The sequence below is a fragment of the Nematostella vectensis genome, chromosome 14 (assembly GCF_932526225.1).
Source record: "Nematostella vectensis chromosome 14, jaNemVect1.1, whole genome shotgun sequence".
Taxonomy (NCBI): Eukaryota; Metazoa; Cnidaria; class Anthozoa; order Actiniaria; family Edwardsiidae; genus Nematostella; species Nematostella vectensis.
In genome coordinates, this window is record NC_064047.1 from 2,804,957 (window position 1) to 2,826,449 (window position 21,493).

At 42.1% G+C, this 21,493-nt stretch overlaps 3 protein-coding genes across 4 annotated transcripts in view; 2 read left to right on the forward strand and 1 right to left on the reverse strand.

Moving 5' to 3' along the window:
- Nucleotides 1–2,904, reverse strand: part of LOC5500410 (synaptotagmin-like protein 4) — a 41,742-nt gene extending 38,838 nt beyond the window's left edge. For both annotated transcript variants that reach the window (XM_048721742.1, XM_048721740.1), the window contains exons 1-3: nucleotides 2,509–2,904; nucleotides 2,167–2,379; nucleotides 450–589 (exon numbers count right to left, since the gene is read on the reverse strand). In XM_048721742.1, the coding sequence (XP_048577699.1) occupies nucleotides 450–589; nucleotides 2,167–2,379; nucleotides 2,509–2,624 (469 nt within the window). In that variant the 5' untranslated portion in view covers nucleotides 2,625–2,904. The remainder of the gene's footprint in view (nucleotides 1–449; nucleotides 590–2,166; nucleotides 2,380–2,508) is intronic.
- A 425-nt stretch (nucleotides 2,905–3,329) lies between these two features.
- Nucleotides 3,330–11,964, forward strand: LOC5504772 (pyruvate dehydrogenase E1 component subunit alpha, mitochondrial). The gene is made up of 10 exons (XM_001625611.3): nucleotides 3,330–3,488; nucleotides 4,678–4,749; nucleotides 7,101–7,274; nucleotides 8,061–8,187; nucleotides 8,451–8,542; nucleotides 8,636–8,884; nucleotides 9,014–9,085; nucleotides 10,215–10,282; nucleotides 10,959–11,067; nucleotides 11,506–11,964. Exons 1-10 carry the CDS (start codon nucleotides 3,435–3,437, stop codon nucleotides 11,671–11,673), a joined length of 1,185 nt encoding a protein of 394 aa, XP_001625661.1. The 5' UTR covers nucleotides 3,330–3,434; the 3' UTR covers nucleotides 11,674–11,964.
- Nucleotides 11,965–14,853: 2,889 nt separating this feature from the next.
- On the forward strand, nucleotides 14,854–19,245 carry LOC5504771 (retinol dehydrogenase 7). Its single transcript, XM_032373076.2, has 4 exons — nucleotides 14,854–15,220; nucleotides 15,504–15,686; nucleotides 16,675–16,908; nucleotides 18,579–19,245. The coding sequence occupies exons 1-4, from the start codon at nucleotides 14,890–14,892 to the stop codon at nucleotides 18,827–18,829; spliced, it is 999 nt and encodes a 332-aa protein (XP_032228967.2). The 5' UTR covers nucleotides 14,854–14,889; the 3' UTR covers nucleotides 18,830–19,245.
- Nucleotides 19,246–21,493: the final 2,248 nt, after the last annotated feature.

The window sequence follows — 21,493 nt, forward strand, 5'->3', positions numbered from 1 at the left end:
CGTACGCCTGGAACACCCTGCCCATCCACCTGTGTACACACGCCTGGAACACCCTGCACATCCCCCTGTGTACGCACGCCTGAAACACCCTGCCCATCCCCCTGTGTACGCACGCCTGGAACACCCTGCCCATCCCTCTGTTCACGCATGCCTGAAACACCCTGCCCATCCCCCTGTGTACGCACGCCTGGAACACCCTGCCCATCCCTCTGTTTACGCACGCCTGGAACACCCTGCCCATCCCCCTGTGTACGCACGCCTGGAACACCCTGCCCATCCCTCTGTTTACGCATGCCTGAAACACCCTGCCCATCCCCCTGTGTACGCACGCCTGGAACACCCTGCCCATCCCTCTGTTTACGCATGCCTGAAACACCCTGCCCATCCCTCTGTGTACGCACGCCTGGAACACCCTGCCCATCCCTCTGTTTACGCATGCCTGGAAGTACCTGGTTTTAGTGGTGGCAGTGCAGATTTCTTGGTCCTTTTAAGTGAGGCCCGTAGGAGAACAGATCCATGCAATGCTGGCTTATTTGTCTTCTTTGGCTCATTTTCAAAGAACCAGGCGCCTGACTTTGCTTTCACCTCCCTGTCAATGGTTGTCAATACATCAATACATAATAATAACAACAACAACAACAACAGCAGCAGCAACTACAGCAACAGCAACAACAACAACAACAATAATAATAATATGAAAAAATGAAAAAGAGGGTGAACCTTCTAAAAGAGATTGGTAAAGAGTGTACATTAAATTAGTAAGGAGGGTACTACATAAAATGATTTCTTTTCACATGGAATATTCAGCTTTTTTTTCAAATGGAATATGGAATTTGATAATACAAATGGGGACCTGAACAAAAATATAACATAAAATCTGGTTTAAAATTATTTTGGTCTATATGGGTCTATTTCAGAAAAAGTAAACTGCTGTTCTAAGGATTTTTAAAGTATCTGACATCTATACAGTGCTGTAGGGGGTTATAAGGGCCAACTTCTTTTTATATTATATGAAAAGGACCAGTAAAGGCGTGGCTGGCTTCTAAAGTTTTCTTTGTACTGTGCCCTCCTGAGTGTAATGATATGTCACGCTATACTTGTGTCACACTATACTTATGTCACGCGATACCTATGTCACGTGATACCTATGTCACGCGATACCTATGTCACGCAATTCACATCCGGGTTCTGTGTGTGTAATAAATTCAACATGGCGGCATTCACCATGCGGTCGTTTGTCTGACTCGTAAATAACTAAACATTACACTGAGTATTTTGAGGCCCCTTCTTAGGGCCCTGCCATAACACAACCTGTTATATGTGACAAGTATTCGATGCTTGCTTGGCAAGATTACAAAGACCTGTTTTTCAGTGGCATAATTAGGGAGGGGAAGAGCACTGGCTTGAAAAAAATACAGGCTTATAAAAAAAATTAAATTTGACCAATCGTTACAATATACCAAAAACTGGAAATCGTTTAACCAATTGTTAGGTATACAGACTATTAAGTGCCCCCTCCCTCCCCCCCCATATATATCGAAATATCACCCCATCCACTTCTATTGAAGGACTTTTGTTCTCATTCCTTAAATACTTCCTTGTTTTCGTTTTATCTGATCTTGTGACCAAAGGGCTGAAACCATAGGACCGCTTTTATATGATTCTTCCATCAAGATACTACAAAATCAAAAACCTCATCAATTTGAAAATACCGAATGTCTATTCAACCGTGACCATTTCCTAACACAAATACAACTTTATCGATAATCAATAAATTAATCATCGATTCTCCTACTGTTAGTTGGGATACTTGTAATAATCTAGTGGTCGACTTGGAAACTGTCAATGAAATGTCGTTTTTATGGCAGCGATCAACTGGCTGTCTGTTTTGCATAAAGAATAACTTTGGAATCGAACGAGAATGTAAATATTATCCCTTGATGCCCCCGCGATATCATTTAAAAACGATTAAAGCTTTAATTTTCGCGGTAAAATACGACAGCTGTTTTCCATAGCATGATATTTCTCTTGATATCAACACAATTATGCAAAACAATACAGCCCCGCTACGCTTAGTGTCACAAGATTATTATGAGGAACTAAAATATTTAAACGCTCGTGATATGATAGCTTTATCTCGCTAATAAAAGAATTTAAAATATTTACCTGACTTTGGCACAAAGTAGACAAACCCAGTATCCGTCAATGGTCGATCTACAATTCTTGCAGACACGAACTTTACATTTTGGGCAAAATGCGCCCGTGTTGAAAATTGTTCCAAATCCCTCTTTGCATCGGGCGCAAACTTTAGAATTTGCAGATAGTTGTTGAGCTTCTAGGCCAGAGTACTTGATTGTGTCTAATTCCGTCTTTAATTTGCTAAAATATAATATAAAAAATCATTGTTTAGAAACATTATGTGTACTTTAACTTTTATATATAAAATCAAAGTGCTATAAATATAACAAAAGATATTACGCCAAAAGTTGCGATAAAGTTTTGTCTTACCTCAACCGTTTCTTCTCTTGTCGTCGTAATTCATCATCCTTGGCTAAAACTTGTAGTATGATATTCCTCTCTGATTCCGTCAGATAATTTACATCTATATAAATATCGTCCGACATTTTGGCGAGTTTCAAACATTGAAACGACTTTCTAACAGAACACACACTCGAATAGCTTCTTCCAAACACGCTTCGAAAAGGTCAACTGGGCCAATTCCGTAAAACTCTGTAGATATCATCTGGGAACTGTCATCACTTCAGTTTAACCAGGTATAGTCAGTCGTATGAATGGAAAAGAAAATACAGTTCTAGACGAGAATCAACGATTTCGAGAAGGCCGTGCTGGATGTGTGGTCGAAACACATACACTACAACCTCCGCTAAACAACAAGTGAGCAATTCTCAACACAACAGAAATTGTTTGTAAGCCAATCATATCTTGCCACGTCATTCACGGTTAACTTACAATTCAAGAAAAAAAAAAGCGGAACGAGGAAGACCAACATCGTACAATTCTAAAATCACTACCAACCATCTATCCAACTAACAACTAACGAACTATCATTGAGTAGAAAACAACTCTCGACATTTTTTTTTTCTGACCATAGAATAAAACTTGATTTGTTGAGGCTCTGAAGTCCTCATTATTTTTAATAGATATGAATGCTTGTATAGCTTCAAAGAAATACATAGTAATCATGAGACTACTTGAAATATTTTACCCACGTTTCTGTAAAATCATGAAAACTTAAATACGAAGAAAAGTCAAAACATGACGGCCGCTTCCCAACTCTCCCTCCCCTCCAGTTTTTCATTGTCCATGGGCCCTGGGACCTAGCACATAGTGGAAGCCATCTTGGATTTTGGCTTGGCGACAAGGTCTTTGCAAGGCGCCAGGCGAAAAACAGCTTTTAAAAGGCCTCTACCATCATGCTGTCACGAGGATTAAGAGGAATAAGGCCTCCTCTGGCCTCTGTGAAGCAGGTATGAAACGGTAATTTTGCATATGGCTGATAGAACGTTCATCTTGAAAAAAAAGTTGGTGCAGACAAAACATCTTCACGAGGGGATAAAATCTTAAGTTTAGATAATAAGAATAATTTTTTTAAGTACTGTTAAAAGCGCCTGAAACATATTCATACTAACACCACGTTTTGTGAATGTATTGGCTCTAATTTCTTTATCTTGAAAGGTTAGCATTGTACAAATTTCTCAACAGCATTTTGAAAGGTTAACATTGTAGTAATAACAAGGCATAATTAATCGATGAAACCGATAATCGATGAAAATCAATATCAATCGATGCTAATCAATCGATTAATATTGGAAATCGATGGTTAATCGATGATCTGCAAATTTGTGACCTTTCATCGATTAGTAATAGATGATGTCATTGAACCTTGATCGATTAATATGGATTTTCATTAAATGTGATCTGAATGATCGCAAAGAACATAAAAGAGTACAAATGTATCATTTCTTTAGTATATGTTCATTGTTAAAGGCCCTTAATGATGCCTTTTTGAAACGGGCAGCAACAGAGCTATAAGCCTCTCTGATTATACAGATTATAATAGCAGAGATTAGCTGTAATGAAACATGTCGCTGGTCCTCTTCCAGGCTTCGCTGACCCACCCCCTTTCCCTTTTGACGGACTCTTGTGGATCCTTGAATAAAAGAACGAATGCTATTTATATTGTGTCTCCCTGCACACAAGCGTCGGAGAAAATGCATAATTCGATCCGAGCTTGTGTGACAAGATGAGTGAAGCGAGCGGCCTGCTATGATCTCTGTCGACAAAACGAGCAAAACATTAAAGAGCATTTCAACAAATCATAGCTCCACTATTGGCTATCAACAATCGCAACGGAAGTCATTCAGTAAACATATTTTTCGATACATGAACTCACATTATTAACATTTGTTGGCCCCGGAGAATCTTATGATATAATATTGAAGCCAGTCAATCGATGACAGCCGATGATAATCAATGAAATTAAGGAATATCTTTGTGTGACTATTGATTAATCATCGATTACCAATATCAATCGATATTAATCGTCTGATTTCATCGATTTATAGATTGGCAAACCGATGATCGATTTTCATCGATTAATTACGCCCGGAGTAATAAGTACATGTCTGCATAAATAATGGTACTTTCGGTACGCAGGCTGCTTCATTAAGGCTGATGAACAAGAGGGGTTTCTCTGATCAAGTTCATAGTGCAGAATTTGACCTTAGGGTGAGTACCCCTCTACTTTTGAAACCACTAAATCATATAGTAGAAAGTAATAACATGAATTAATATTCTAAAAAAGAAAAAAACATTACATTCAGCCCATTACTGTGTCCATGATAAAAAAAGTTTGCATGTTAACAAGCTAACACTACCCAGTCTCATTGCCAGACCTTTATCCTGTATAAGATAGGAAAATATGCATTACATGTGTGACATCATGTCCTGTGACAAAAACATCTACAGATATGTTTAGTGGATGGCTGGTTGTAGGTTGGTAGTAGTGGGTGAGTGGTAATGGGTGGACAGTGATGGGTAGATTATAGTAGATGGCTGGTTGTAGGTTGGTAGTAGTGGGTGGGTGGTAATGGGTGGATAGTGATGGGTAGATTATAGTAGATGGCTGGTTGTAGGTTGGTAGTAGTGGGTGGGTGGTAATGGGGGGTGGTGATGGGTAGATTGTAGTAGATGGCTGGTTGTAGGTTGGTAGTAGTGGGAGGGTGTTAGTGGGGGGTGGTGATGGGTAGATTGTAGTAGATGGCTGGTTGTAGGTTGGTAGTAGTGGGTGGGTGGTAGTTGGTGGATAGTGATGGGTAGATTATAGTAGATAGCTGGTTGTAGGTTGGTAGTAGTGGGTGGGTGGTAATGGGTGGATAGTGATGGGTAGATTATAGTAGATGGCTGGTTGTAGGTTGGTAGTAGTGGGTGGGTGGTAATGGTGGATAGTGATGGGTAGATTATAGTAGATGGCTGGTTGTAGGTTGGTAGTAGTGGGTGGGTGGTAATGGGTGGATAGTGATGGGTAGATTATAGTAGATGGCTGGTTGTAGGTTGGTAGTAGTGGGTGGGTGGTAATGGGTGGACAGTGATGGGTAGATTATAGTAGATGGCTGGTTGTAGGTTAGTAGTAGTGGGTGGGTGGTAGTGGGTGGGTGGTAGTGGGGGTGGTGATGGGTAGATTGTAGTAGATGACTGGTTGTAGGTTGGTAGTAGTGGGTGGGTGGTAATGGTGGATAGTGATGGGTAGATTATAGTAGATGGCTGGTTGTAGGTTAGTAGTAGTGGGTGGGTGGTAGTGGGTGGGTGGTAGTGGGGGTGGTAATGGGTAGATTATAGTAGATGGCTGGTTGTAGGTTGGTAGTAGTGGGTGAGTGGTAATGGGTGGACAGTGATGGGTAGATTATAGTAGATGGCTGGTTGTAGGTTAGTAGTAGTGGGTGGGTGGTAGTGGGGGGAGTGATAGGTACATTGTGTAGGAGATTGCTGTTTGTAGGTTGGTAGTAGTGGGTGGGTGGGTGGTAGTGGGGGGTGGTGATGGGTAGATTATAGTAGATGGCTGGTTGTAGGTTGGTAGTAGTGGGTGGGTGGTAGTGGGGGGTGGTAGTGGGTGGGTTGTGATGAGTAGATTGTATTAGATGGCTGGTTTTAGGTTGGTAGTAGTGGGTGGGTGGTAGTGGGGGGGTGATAGGTACATTGTAGTAGATGGCTGTTTGTAGGTTGGTAGTAGTGGGTGAGTGGTAGTGGGTGGGTGGTAGTGGGGGTGGTGATGGGTAGATTGTAGTAGACGGCTATTTGTAGGTTGGTAGTAGTGGGTGGACAGTGATGGGTAGATTATAGTAGATGGCTGGTTGTAGGTTGGTAGTAGTGGGTGGGTGGTAATGGGTGGATAGTGATGGGTAGATTGTAGTAGATGGCTGTTTGTAGGTTGGTAGTAATGGGTGGGTGGTAGTGGGGGTGGTGATGGGTAGATTATAGTAGATGGCTGGTTGTAGGTTGGTAGTAGTGGGTGGGTGGTAGTGGGGGTGGTGATGGGTAGATTGTAGTAGATGGCTGGTTGTAGGTTGGTAGTAGTGGGTGGGTGGTAGTGAGGGGTGGTAGTGGGTGGGTGGTGATGGGTAGATTGTAGTAGATGGCTGTTTCTAGGTTGGTAGTAGTGGGTGGGTGGTAGTGGGGGGTGGTAGTGGGGGGTCGTAGTCGGTGTGTGGTGATGGGTAGATTGTAGTAGATGGCTGGTTGTAGGTTGGTAGTAGTGGGTGGGTGGTAGTGGGTTGGTGGTAATGGGTGGATGGTGGTGGGTGGATGATCATGCGTGGGGTAGTGTTGGGGGTATACATGCAATAATGTAAGGCCGGCAAGGAGGTATGTAGGTGTGGCAACAAGTTGAGTGACTAGAGAATAATAAAAAAGGCAAAGTTGAAACAAACAGTATTTATTTTGTACAAATCTCAAGGATATGATAGTCAAACACGAAATGTGATTTGTTGGTTTGGTTGGTTGGCACTTCATAGGGAAAAATAATAAATGCATTGTTTCCATAATATTTTTATATCATGTCCACTCCTTTTTACACCTACTAGGAATACACCCTGCACAAGATCACAGATGGTCCTCCTGGCAAGGCAGTCATGACCAGAGAGGAGGGACTGACCTATTACCGACAGATGCAGATTGTGCGACGCATGGAGACTGCAGCTAGTAACTTGTACAAGTCCAAGGTTATCCGTGGTTTTTGTCATCTCTACTCGGGACAGGTAAGGCATTGTTACATGGCATTTTTACGTTTTCAGACTGGGTAAGGTGGGATTAGAGGTTGACCATAAAAGTAGACAGAGTTGATTGTCCTATCTTTTAGTGTTTAAATTTGTACAATGGTACAGTATCTGCTATCCCTGACGGGATGATTCAATATCCCTTAGGGGGTCTCACTCTAGAGGATCATCACATCCTAATAATAACTGGACATGAATGTAGTCAGAGAGGAGATATTATTTGATGGTGTGATCTTGTTTATCAGGAAAACTGAAAATGTGTTTGTTTATTAGTGCTTTGATTTATAAATTGTTTCGACCATACCTTCTGTACTTTAGGGGTAAGAATTGCTGTTGACCCCACCCAAAGTGCTATCCCTAAGGTTTTAAATTCATTTTGGCAACAACCGCCTGCATATGTTTTTTCAGTATAGGATTCCCTGCCCCTTCCTGGGTTTTTAGATTTGCTCACAAGTAGTTCCTTGATAGACTTATACTTTAGTAAAAAGCTTAGAGAACTCCACCAGTGAGTCACGTATGCTCATTGACAGACCCAGTGGTGGTTCTGTGAGGTATGTACAATAAAACCAACCTCTTTAAAAAAATGATGTAAAAAAATAACCTGCAGTGGTTAAAATTAAAGTGAAATAAATTAGCAAAATAATAGTTTTTTTTATTCCTTGATTGTGATTGGCTTTTCATGTTTTTCCAAATATTGTTTATGTCCAACATGTTTCACATAGGTACTAGGTAGGTCTCTGGTTTCAATCCCTTTACTGTTTCCCACAGGAAGCTTGTTGTGTTGGCATGGAGGCTTCCATTGACAAAAATGACAGTGTCATCACCGCATATCGATGTCATGGCTGGACATACATGCGTGGGAGATCTGCACGCGAAGTGCTCTGCGAACTTACAGGTACTGCGTGCTTTGGGCATCACCTAGCATGTTTTAGTGAATGGAATAATTGCACTGGACAGGCCTTGTAACAACAGATGCCTCAAGTGCACATATAGTTAATATTATGGACCTGATCAAATTGCCCCTGTTTATTGTTAATCGTCCTCTCTATACTTTTGTCTGACTACCCCCATCTATTTGACCCCTCAAACCGAAAGTGAGAAAGTTGGCTCCAGGCGTGTGTATGGCCATAATCTAATCCCATTTGTTTGATCCTTTAGGACGTAAGACCGGGTGTACCCAAGGAAAAGGCGGCTCCATGCATATGTACGGCCATGAGTACTATGGGGGTAATGGCATCGTTGGAGCTCAGGTGAGCTTATGTCATTATCATCAGGGGTATACTTACCCCTGTAAGAAAAAAAAAACAGTGTTTATTACTTACACCCCTTTGTTTGTCACCCAGGTGCCACTAGGTGCAGGAATAGCTCTTGCTCACAAGCTCCGTGGCAATGGCCGCATCTGTCTGACACTGTATGGTGACGGGGCAGCAAACCAAGGTCAGCTCTTTGAGACGTACAACATGGCAAAGCTCTGGAATCTCCCGTGTATCTTCATCTGTGAGAATAATGGTTACGGCATGGGGACATCTGTGGAAAGAGCAGCTGCTACTACCGAGTACTATTCTCGCGGGGACTACATCCCTGGTATAAGGGTGAGTTTACCCAGAAAATGGCCTAGATTGCATATTAGCATTTTACTTTCTATGGCTAAGTCGACTTTCTCTGGCAAAGCTGTGAACATTCCTGAGAAGGTGCGGTACAGATTTTGCTTGTAATTACAGGTGGATGGAATGGATGTATTGACAGTTCGTGAGGCAACCAAGTGGGCTGTGGATTATGCCAGATCTGGAAAAGTAAGCAGCCATAATTGTGACATTTCAGTAGGCCATTCCAACTTAGCCTGCTTGCATTTGTTATTATCGCGGAAAACCCTCTCCGTTCGGTGATCGGGGGCCATCTTGTATTTTAAGCCGCGTGGTCCTCTCTTCTCTCCCCCTGCCCTGCATCTGTTTTCACGCTTGCCCCAAGGAACCAAGCGACTTAAAATACAAGATGGTGCCCGATCACCAAACAGAGAGCGTTTTCCGTGATGATAACACCAAGCACCGCATGCAAGCAGGCTAATTCCAACTATGTGTGTGCACTAACCATGAAAAGCTACCTCAACTACCTGTCATGCAGTGCGTGCTTCACCAAACGGAGAGCGTTTTCCGCGATGATAACACCAAGTACCGCATGCGAGCAGGCTAATTCCAACTAAGTATGCGTGTGCACTTAACATGAAAAGCTACCTCAACTACCTGTCATGCAGTGCGTGCTTCATTGGGTGCAAGCTTATAAAGTTGTGCTGCATTCTAGTAGTTGAGGTAGGTTTCTATTAGTAATGCGTGCGCAAGCTTATAGCTGGAATGGCCTATTTCATAATGCTCCTATCAGTGGCTCTTCAAAGTATTGCCCTCTAGTGTAACCCCAGATTTGCTAAACTGGATGAGCCATCTTGATCATTTGCACTTTAGTTGGGATCTCTATTCTCAAGGTGGGAGGTGCAGTAACTTGGACTAACTGACATAGAATACATGATTCATGACTGCATTGCATTATTTCAAGTTTCAGAGGTTTTTTTGGTAGTAGGGGAAATGACACATGCACATGTTATCAGGATTATTAATGGAGGTAGACTTTTTGTTGCCCGAAATATTTGCTTTAAGCTACAGTATTATGGGTTTGATTTTCCTCTCACCCAAGCTGGTATTGTAAAAAAAGTCAAGTATTTTCCTGAGCTGTGGGCCAACTTTAACTAATCTCCACATAGTTGATAGAGGAAGACTTCCCTTCTTACTATGATGTCCCCTATAATATCTGGGGTGACCCCTAGGTTTTACCCCTTGGAGTAGCTCCTTGCAGCTTGATAGTGTTCCCCAAGGCTCTGTTTTAGGTATTTTATTAACTATTTATTTACTGTTTTTTATTCTTTTTCCCCAGGGCCCTATACTTATGGAGCTCAAAACGTACCGTTATTATGGACACAGTATGAGTGACCCAGGCACGAGGTGAGTACCTTATTACACTTAATTTTCACTGTATGTTAAAATTTCGAGATGGCAATATATCGGGACACGATTTTCTATTTTCGTAAAAAACAAATCACTTTATTTTCGCGATTTTGGGAAAATAAAATCAAGCAAACATGTGGAATTAAAATGTGCTGTAGTCACCAAAACTGAAACAATTTGTAACAAAATGATGAGTGGGCTTAATTTAGTTTCATAAAAATCTATAATCAATATATATCCAACTCAACCCTTACCGTACTATATGTACATTAGATGACTAAATAGACATAAAATGACTAATATAAACAAGTGTTTCCATAAAGCTTAAAATGGCCAATATTCCCCCAAAGGCTTCTTGTGTACTCACTTAATTTTCACGCATCCAAATTTTCCCAACACTTAATTTTCGCGTCACTTTATTTTAGCGAAATTAAAGTGAAGCGAAAATTAAGTGTAATAAGGTAACCATGTAATGGATGGTTCTCTTGTTATGATAGTGTTTTCACACTGTCAGGCCACAATCAGGTTGCAATTAGGCCACAATCAGGTCACAATTAGGCCACAATCAGGTCGCATTTATGGTGCAATCTTATAAGTTCCAGTACATCCATAATTATTGCTATTATCAAAAAAATATTTGATAAGTCAAAGAAATGTACTGTATCTTTTGCAGTTATCGTTCCCGTGATGAGATTCAATCCGTGCGCAAGACAAGGGATCCGATCACTGGGTTGAGAGAGAAGCTGCTTGACTCAGGACTTGCCAGCACAGATGATATTAAGGTAACAAATGTTAGAGAACTACTCACAGGTGGACAGACAGGCGATGGAACATAGAGATGAACGGGCAGACAGAGATCTAAACAGATGGGCTGACAGAGAGATAGGCATACAGACAGACATAAGACAATTACAGTAAGATAGACAGACAGATGGACAGACAGACACAAAATTATGTAATGGAGGGTGAGTAGTCTTAGGTATCATATTAAGGAATTGACAGAAGGAGTGTGCTCTGACAGAAGATAGAGGAAAAAGACAAATACTTGAATAGACAGATAGGTAGATAGAGTTGTCAAACAGATGGACCAGCAGATGGATTGAAGGAAAAACAGGTTATGAGGTCATGCCTGCCCACAGCCCCACTCTCCCCCCTTCTACCAGTGTGACAGTGTGATTTGAATGACAGTGTGACTTGAATTTTGTTTCTTTCATTTCCAGAAAATTGAGCAAGAGGCTAAAGCTGAAATAGATGAGGCAGTAGAGTGTGCGAAGAACGACCCAGAACCCCCCCTGGACGACCTCTTTATGCATGTATACTCAGGGGGGACATATGCAGATAGGCAGATCCGTGGCTGTGATGTTATGTCATGGCATGCTACCAACTAGACCCAGGGCCCAGAATCCACAGTTAGCAGAGCAAGGACTAGAGACTAGAGTGCAGGCTGAAGAAAAAAAACAGAGTTACTGGAGTTCACCTCTTTAGATACCTATGTGTAAAGCCTGTGCAATCTTTGAAGTTTCCTTTGAAAGCCAAATTATCCTAAAACTCTAATGTGAAGCTGAAAGTGAGCTTATTCAGTGATTCTTGTTTCACTTTGAGGTCTGCAGGTATGCCTGTTTTTATCTGTAAAATAAATTTCAAATTCTATAATTAAAAAGAAATCATTTGACTGCTCATTTGCCTTTAAATGTCATCTTCTCATTGATCCTTTTTCATTTTTGTGTTGTGTAGAAGAACTCATACTAGTCCATGATAAAACACACATGCTCCTATCGGCTAATTTTAAGGGCCAAATGCATTTTAGACAGAAGCATTTTAGACCTGAGGCATTTTAGACCTGTCATTTTAGACAGAAGCAAAACTGAACCCACTCGTCAAATTGTCAGAGCCTTAGGCAGCCATGTTTCATGTTCTTTGGACTTAAATAATTGTAAATAATTTATGAAATTGGGTGACATGACATCACATCATTAACCACAGCAGTGACCGGGCAGGGGGCAGTCCCGCTATTCCCTATTATATAACCGAATTTTTAAAAGAAATGGCAGCTAAATTCTCAAATTTACCTCCTGTCGTATGTTTATACTATGTTGGTGGCCCCTTCTTTTGTCCGAAGGTACCCCACCCAGGGTTCAAAATAGCTGCCGACGATAGCCGGCTTTTTTCTTGTCTTTGCCGGCTCTTTTTTTCTGTATCCCCTTCTCATATATTTAGTATGCAGGCTTTTTTATTCCCACCAAAATCCACAAAGCCGGCAAAATCTAGCAGATTTGGAAAGGTCCCGAAACAGCAGGAAAATCGTTAAGAACGCTAGGGCAAACCTAAATTGCTCTGAAAAGAATTTTCGAACTCTCAAACTACCGAGTGTATTTTGAATCCATTTTTTTATTTGGGGGGGGGGGGGGGTGAGGGGGGATTAAGTGTCATAATACCTAGTGTCATATGCTTAAATGCTTAATGCTTAAATGTTAGACCCTATTAAAGCTTGCGCTTATTTCTAGGGGGCGCCAAGGTATTATAGGCGGCGAAGGTGGCCAGGGATCCGTAAGGATCTTAAGACTGGCAGTGCACTTGATTTAAAGGAGTCAATCGACGAGGACTCGACAACCTCGGAGGGAAGCAAGTTCCAAGTCCTGATAGTTCTAGGAAAAAAAGAGTATGAGTGGGAAAGTACATTGGACTGAATCTGGTTATATTTAGAGGAGTTTGTTCTGGACGGTCGAAGGTTTGGCTGAAATTGTTGAGGTAGAGCAATGTTCACTAAATTGTTGCGGATTTTATAGAAGAGGCATAGTTGGGCGAGCTGACGTCGCACTTCAAGCGAGTCCCAATTCAGGGATTTAACAAGGTCAGATGAGCTTGCCCTGGGGTCGTAGGTACCAGTAACGAAACGCGCCGCATTTTTCTGCACTTGCTCTAATTTATTGATGTCTCTATCCGTGAAGGGGTTCCATACTGGAGAAGCATATTCCATGACCGGTCTTATCATTGAAAAGTACGCACGTTCCTTTACACTCTGAGAACAGGGTTTAAGGGTACGTCGTAATAATCCAAGAGTCTTGTTGGCTTTCAAAGAGACTTTACAACAATGCCTACTCCAGCGGAGATCGTGTGCAACGCGGATCCCTAGATAGTCATGCTCGTCTGTAGAATTCAGGAGCTGGGAGCCTAGCGAGTAGTTGAACAAGCTGCTATTTCTCTTCAAGGTGATCGGCAGTAATTGGCATTTAGAGGCATTAAACTCCATCTGCCAAGTCCGAGCCCAGGCTTCAAGGTTGCATAGATCGTGTTGGAGGGACACATGGTCAGCTGGAGATCGAATGGTCCTGTAGACCACTGTGTCATCTGCAAATAGGCGAGTTACCGAGCTGCATTGGTCAACAATGTCGTTAATGAACACAAGAAAGAGGGTTGGGCCAAGCACGGTCCCCTGGGGGACACCTGATGTCACAGGAACCTGACTGGAATGGGACCCGTCAACTACTACGAACTGATTTCGGTTGTTTAGAAAGGCTTCAATCCAACCAAGAGTCTTTCCACGTATGCCACAGTGATGTAGTTTATGGGATAGCTTTGCGTGGGACACCTTGTCGAAGGCCTTGCTAAAGTCGAGCATAATGGCATCTACCTGGCCATGAGAATTAAGTGTGCTGGCCCAGTCATGTGTAGCAAGAATCAATTGAGTCTCACAGGAGAAACCGCTGCGGAAGCCATGTTGCAGGTCTGACAGGATATTAAAAGCAGATAGATGTTTGTTTAAATGGCTTAGCACAATGTGTTCCATGACTTTACAGGAGAGGCACGTAAGAGAGATAGGGCGGTAATTGCCGGGGTTGTCACGGTTATCCTTCTTGTGGACTGGGACTACTTTGGCGGTAGACCAGTCTAGAGGGAGCGTCCCCTTATCGTAACTCTGTTGGAAGATGATGCATAACATGTTGGCTAGGTAGTTTGACAAGTCGTGTAGGATGCGTGCTGGAAGTTCATCTGGGCCTGAGGCCTTGCATGTCTGCATATTGTCTAGTTGTTTTTTAATGCCAGTAGGGGTGAAAATGATATCACTAATATGCGGAAACGGGCTTGGGTCATAGGCCTGTCACTCAGACGCCTCATATTAAATCTTCCACGTGACTCAACCAGCAACGCCTGACGAAACTTGCAAAACCTGAAAATGTTTATTGTCACTGTTTGCACCCTTCTCTTTGTTTACCTTGCGTACAGACTTCTCAGATCGTTCTTGTATCCCAGAAAGCTCATAACCGACGTGTCACACAAGTATGTCCTCGTAACTGGCTGCGACTCGGGTTTTGGTAGAGCGACGGCCGTTCATTTGGATGGTCTTGGTGTTAATGTCATCGCTTGTTTCCTTGAAGGCACAGGAGTTTTAAACTAAGGAACAGAGGGGAGGGGGAATTTCATCTTTTTTGTCTCCTCTAGTCTCCAGCCAAAATATACCTATACAACTATTCAAATGATTTCCCTACCCATCCCCGGGGGTCAAGAGCTTGGGGAAATAAGTATGAGTATAGTGCATAATAATTTCTCGCGTGACAGTAAAACTATCGTTCACCTCAGGGGGGGGTAGTGACGCGGAACCAGCCATGTTTGTAGTCACGGTTTTCACCCTTCTTGCTGTTTACTTCGCGTACAGACTTCTCAGATCGTTCTTGTATCCCAAAAAGCTCATAACCGACGTGTCACACAAGTATGTCCTCATAACTGGCTGCGACTCGGGTTTTGGTAGAGTGACGGCCGTTCATTTGGATGGTCTTGGTGTTCATGTCATCGCTTGTTGCCTGACTGAAAAGGGAGCTGAGAATCTGAGAAACGAATGCAGTGAAAGACTTAGAGCTCTATTGCTAGATGTTACGAGCTCCGTGAATGTTCAAGATGTTTATGAAACTGTGAAACGGATAGTACCTCCGAACATAGGTAAGTGGGAAGGGGCAGGCTTATATAAAGCAGGGTTAATGGTCCGTGAGCAATGGTGGTAGACGGTTTTGATGCCGGCTTTAGCCTGCAATGCAGGCGTTACCCGGAGTTATTTTTTATAGCGAAAAAGCGGCCTCGAGCAATTCATAGCCGCCATCTTGGAATTTGGGCAAAAATCCAAAATGGCGGCTATAAAAACACCGGGTAAACGCCATTGCAGGCTATGCGGACTTGGGGCATCGCAATCGAGTATTCGGTAATCGTATTTGTTCGATATTTGCAGGTTTGTGGGGACTCGTGAATAACGCTGGCACCCTAGACGTTGGTCCAATCGAGTGGCTTCCACTCAGCTCTTACAAACATGTTGCTGATGTCAATCTTTGGGGTGTGATTGACGTCACCAAGGCGTTCTTGCCACTGGTACAGCAGGCTCATGGCCGAGTAGTGAACGTATCAAGTATAACAGGTATGCACCTGTTTCAAATAACATTGCACTCGGAAATCGATGTATCGTAGCTCGCATAGTGCTTCATGTGTAGCGTGTAAATGGCTGAATCCTTGTATCGGAAAGCCATATGAATTCATAGAAACACGACAATAATTCTACAGCCTTTGAAGCCTGGATTTCCTTTTTCTTGCGCTTATTTGCTTATTTATTTGATACCCTTGAAGCACTGGGGGTTACGATGCATCGATCCTCCGAGCGCAACCTTATTTGAAATAGGTGTATACAGTCGATTGACAAACGTTGTCGTCAACCGGCGGCTTCGCGACTACGCGACAAGCCTGCATATAAGCATGGGTAAAAAACATTGAACCGCCTAGTTGCATACAGTATATGAGCCACAGCATAACTTCAGGAGACGCGGTGGCTAATATATGCAGCTTGGCGCTTCAGAGGTTTTTACCCTGCATATATGCGGCCTTATCGCGTTGTCGCGAAGCCGGTTGACGCCGATTTACGGTCAACTCGCCACCAAAGCCAACTCATCACCACCAATGGTCAACTCGCCACTGGCGGCGAGTTCACCATTGGTGGTCGCGAGTTGGTATGCAACATTATACGATGAAATTGAAGTAGCTTGACTAAAAGAAATTGAAGTAGACTAACAAACAAAACTATTCGATGTCAGTCGACTGTATGTTGGTTAATACATAATCCCTTTGCGTTTTTACCAAAGTTAAAATTTCAGACCCAGTGCAATGCATTCAGTTCATATTTCTTTTGGTTGCGTTTATACAAAGTATCCATGCTTGGTGCACATTCCTAAATTTGCACCCTCCCACAAAACGTTCTTAATTATGGACTACCGGCTAGGACTTCAAGACACACTCTATTGCCTCATCAATTTCAGCTCTAGCCCCTTTCTCAATTCTTTGTTCTTTATTTCACCCTACAATACTATCATACTTGCCTGTCTAACCCTCTTTTGACCATTTATCAAACAATTCAGGTCGTTTCTGCCCCAAGTTCTTATCTGCATATGCCATCAGCAAGTATGGGATAGAGGCGTTTTCTGATGCACTGCGCCGAGAAATGCGCCCCTTTGGGGTTAAAGTCAGTATTGTAGAACCTGAGGGCTTTAAAACAAACATCGCGACTGGATTCTTGGATAGAGTGAAACAGCATTGGAAGAACCTCAGTGAGGAATTGAAAGCTGTCTATGGGGAAAGGTTTCTTAACAGGGGTGAGTACAAGATATACCCTGTCTTTTGGATTGTGTTTTAGGAAGATTTGGTTTGACGATTTGCTTCTTTTACTCCAATTCAGCATTCATCATTTTAATCGATAATCACTCATCTTGATCGAGATCATATCACCTGTTTACGCACAACGCGAAAACCTAACGTTGTTTATTTTGTTCGCGGAGCTCCATAGGTATGGAAATATGGTATAGTTATGCGACTCGGTTTTTGTGGTTATCGCGCGGCTACCGTGTGGTGTCACAATCCATACATCCAGCCAGCCAGCCAGCAAATCAATCATGCAACTCCCAGGCCCTACTCTGCCTAACCCTTTTAAGTTTTTTTTACAGCCTCGCATTTTAGTGCTTCAAAGTTCACAAAAAACAAGGCAGCTAGAAAATAATATTCAATAAGAAAATATACGGATTCAAATGGGCTGATTGTGGTCGAGGGAACCGTTTTGTCTAAAGAAACTGAGAAGCCTACGTACAAGCCGATAGTAAAATCTACCCTCCTCCAGTGTTCCGGGAGTAAATCCCTTCAGTCGCGTTCTTCTTCAATTGTAAAAGCTAAGGACAGATTTTTTTTTTCTTTTTTGGTCCTGATGTGTTTTTAAAAGTGCAGAGTCGAATTGTGTTCATAGTAACAACCTTTTTATTGCTATTGATCATTAGTGTAATTCTCTTCCTAATAATTCATTGAGTATTATATTCTTGTATACACTAAAATTTAAGAACATCCTAAAAAACATATTCCGCCTTAAAATATCCAAAAAATAAGAACGGCCCAGCCTCAACTGGAGATTAGACGTCCTTATAAAAGAATAAAGTAATTAGGGCTCAATCAATTATGCCAATCACAACATCATTTCTTCAATGCAACTGTGCATTTTTAGCCGTAAAACTCCTCCTTACCTTAGCAAAGCCAGGGAGACTTTTGAGACGTTTTTCACGATCCACACAGACATGGAAGCCAATAAACTGCTTGCAACCAATCAGCGTTTAAGCATTTGCTTTCTTAGCCTATCAAAATCAACATAGAAATGGGTGATAAATCAATGACAACCGGCAAACCAGAGGAAATGTTCATGTATCGAATAATAAAAATACGCTATTTTATTACAAGTGGGGAGGAGGTGAACCGAGATGACGAGTTAATTTGTAAAAATGTATAAAAAGGATTAGGATATGTGAAGTGGTGTAGAATGAGCCAAAATCATGTTGTCATGTCCTGAGCGTGTCTCTCGCTGAAGTTTGGTCTTCGTCGGGGTTGGGGGGAGGGGGGGATGGGATGGGATGGGTACAAAACCCTAGTTTCGAGTGGCAACATATCAAACATATTCCCCACGGATAGTGTCATTTGTACGTATTGTCTCATATGGGCATTGATGCCCATGTTAGAAGAGCTAAAGTTTTAAGGCTCCCTGATCTACAGAAAACATGGTGAAAAATGCTGATTCCTGTCAATTTGACACTCGAGGCAAAAGTTTGTCAAGAAAAACTTGATCACTTGGTCAAAGCTTTTTCTTACTAATCTTGAAAAGTCCTTAGACCCAGGCCTCCAAGAGATTGACCTAGCGTGTTTGAAGGTCACTCAAATATTGATATGATAAAGCTGGCTCCACTTTTAGGCAGTGCCTAAATCAATATATTACAATTTTACCTTTTTTCAGCCCTTGAGATATGGGATCCCAAGAATGCTCACAAGCAAGTGTGTCCCGACTTGAGCCCAGTTGTAAATGCCATCACTGATGGACTTCTCTCTTATTCGCCGCAAACCCGCTATGTGGTTGGTGGGTTTGGCTGTCACGTGATCCTCGCGGTCGCCAGTTTACCTGGTTCCATAGCTGACTGGTGCTTTCGACTCATTTTCAGTAGAATGGATGGAGCTCCACCTGAACCAGAGATTTGCAAACAGAAGTGATAGGAAATAATAGTGAATGAAAATGCATGTTTTTTCTCGTTGCCGTTGTTTGGTTTTTATTGTGCTTTTTATTGTGTATCTGTGTTGAGATCAAGGTTTTCTTTGAACGTTGAAGTCATCCCGGAAGAAGATGAGGGGATATCACTAAATATAACAGGAGGAAGATATTTTTACTCTAGGTACCATTCATCACAGAATATAAAGTAGTATTCGATTTCAAGCCTCGGAATGGTTAGGAGATTGTTTTTACTCTTAATCACTATCAGCATCATGATATTTGTTGTTGTTGTTATTAGAATTCTTGTGCATTAATTACTTTTTAGGGCCAGTAGTTTTGTAAGTGTATCAAGTGTTACCCTCTTTAAATAAAGATAGTAATATCACATGGGTACCCTGTGTTGTATCCAGATCGTGAACAATGGCATTTCTGTTATGGTTACCCTGTGGTATGTGTTACCATGTAACGTCAAGACTACATACCACAGCCCCGTGGGCAAATCCTAGTTGAAAAATCATTATCGTTGTGTGAAGACGACCTAAAAAAGTGAAAACGCTATAAAAAGCACTGATAGTGATAGTAAACAAGGAAAAAAAAATATCGAGGACATGGCCGAGAATCGAACCTCGTCCAGATCAGGCAAAATGAGAAAAAATAGACCATACTTCTAGACATGCGCTGAAACGCCGTATGAAAGCATAAAGCTTTACGGAAAAGCTGGAGATTTCGGCCCCAGCACCGCTATCTAGCGAACTGTACAACCCAAAGGGACCTGAGGTACCCGCGCATTAATGGGGAGGCAATAACCAGGATCCCAGGCCTGTCTTAGTCGGTTACGCCACGCACAGCTCGCTGAGATATAGACGGAAAAATATCGGGGTCTTTTTCACGCTTGCGTAATGTAGTGTTGTCTTCGTCATGTGCAGCACACTACGACCTAGGTTTACACTGCTGCCTTTAGCCTTTGTTCTTCTTTGTCCAGTCACCCACGTGCATATGGTAATTTTTGTGCTCAGAACAACAAAAGCAAGCTACAGTACAGTGGACTGTAAATCAGATTTTTCTGTTTATCTCATTACTTGCTCTATGTGTAGTAAGCAATACGTAGGTTCTACTATCAATAGTTTTAGGAAGCGTTTTAATAATAATAATAATCACAAGAGTAGCTTAAATAAGCACCCTAGATTACCGGTTAGTGAAAGAGTTAAGGAAGACCTTATCTATCAACACTTTCATTGCGACAATCATTTAGGTATTAGTAATGTTAGGGTACAACTTAAAGAGAAGTGTAACTCTGAGGCTCAGCTTAGGGAAAGGGAAGGCCAGTATGGGCTTATCGGCTTAATAAGTCTATCTTCCCGCGGGGAGATTTGCAAATAGAATGCACCTTTTTTTGTTGTTGTTGTTGCTTTTGTTTGCTCTTTTATGTTTTTTTTTTCTTTTTTTTTTTTTTTTTTTGGGGGGGGGGGGGGGGGGGGAGAGGGGGAGCACACTGAATTGAATAAGTACATTGAGTTTTGTCCGAAATTAGGTACCTGTGTGGAGATAAAGATTTATTGAACGCTGATGCCATACGGAAGAGAAGGGGAGGAGAGGGGATATCAAACGGGAGGTAGATTTTTTAATTTAACTCCCATTCATCTGAGAAAGCATTCCATCAGGGGCGGATCTAGCTTTTTGCCAAGGGGGGAGGTTTGACCCAAAAATTTTCGTCATAATTTTACCGTAACCTGGTAACGATTTTGGAATGAACAGACACAATGGAAACAATAAAAAAGGCAGCCCAAGTTCATAGTTAGCTATGGTTGAGCGACCGACAACCCATATTGAAATAGTATTTGATTCCTCTACAACATAACAAAGATCCTATTAGGGGAATTAGCGATCTGTTTTTGCCATGGTCGCGTTCAAAAAAAATACGTGAAAGCATGAAATACCAACGCCGAATAGGTGGGTCACATCACTTCGCAATCGAAAGTCGTCAACTTCGACTTGCATAGAATGCCCGTGGTAAGTTAATCACACAGAATGCCCGTGGTAAGTTAATCACTTAAAACACCCTTTTATCGAGGGAGGCATTTATTCATATTTTTCCTCATAGAGGCTAGTTCTGAACTCTGAGCTGTTGATGAATCACACGGATCGCACGATCTGTAAATTGTGGCAATCTAGCATTTCCCTGATGGATCAGGAGTCCTTTTGAACTAAGGAACAGAGGGGTGGAAAATTGCATCTCTTTGTCTGCTCTAGTTGTCGTCAACCAATGTAGTAGGGGTAGCTATTATTGTTTAGTCGGATAATTTCCGCACTCTACTTAAATTTTAATATCCAACATAGCGACGATTCACCTTCCCTGGTCTTAAAAAAAACACGCGGCGTAGCCAGGATTTTTAACAGGAGGGGGCCCAAAATGCCCTTTCAAGGCATTTTCTCCTGTATTTTAGATAGTCTCATACATTTACTGTATTTTTGGCTGCTAGAATAGGGGGCCCGGGCCCCCTGGGCCATACCCCCTGGCTACGCCCCTGAAAACAATAAAGAGCATTCTTGAGAATGCTTTAATGAATCTATCCATACTGGAATTCAAGGGATACTTCCGGTTCAAAATGGTGGCCGCATATTATACCCCCTAATTATACAAAGCTGCCACCAACTAACTGCTATCA

Bases quoted from the DNA above. Each gene is read 5' to 3' on its own strand.
- LOC5504772 (XM_001625611.3), top strand. From the start codon at position 3,435: ATGCTGTCACGAGGATTAAGAGGAATAAGGCCTCCTCTGGCCTCTGTG. The intron at 4,750-7,100 runs GTGAGTACCCCT...TACACCTACTAG, and splicing joins GTGCAGAATTTGACCTTAGG to GAATACACCCTGCACAAGAT. The intron at 8,885-9,013 runs GTGAGTTTACCC...TTGTAATTACAG, and splicing joins ACTACATCCCTGGTATAAGG to GTGGATGGAATGGATGTATT.
- LOC5504771 (XM_032373076.2), top strand. From the start codon at position 14,890: ATGTTTGTAGTCACGGTTTTCACCCTTCTTGCTGTTTACTTCGCGTAC. The intron at 15,687-16,674 runs GTATGCACCTGT...CAAACAATTCAG, and splicing joins GAACGTATCAAGTATAACAG to GTCGTTTCTGCCCCAAGTTC. The intron at 16,909-18,578 runs GTGAGTACAAGA...ACCTTTTTTCAG, and splicing joins GGAAAGGTTTCTTAACAGGG to CCCTTGAGATATGGGATCCC.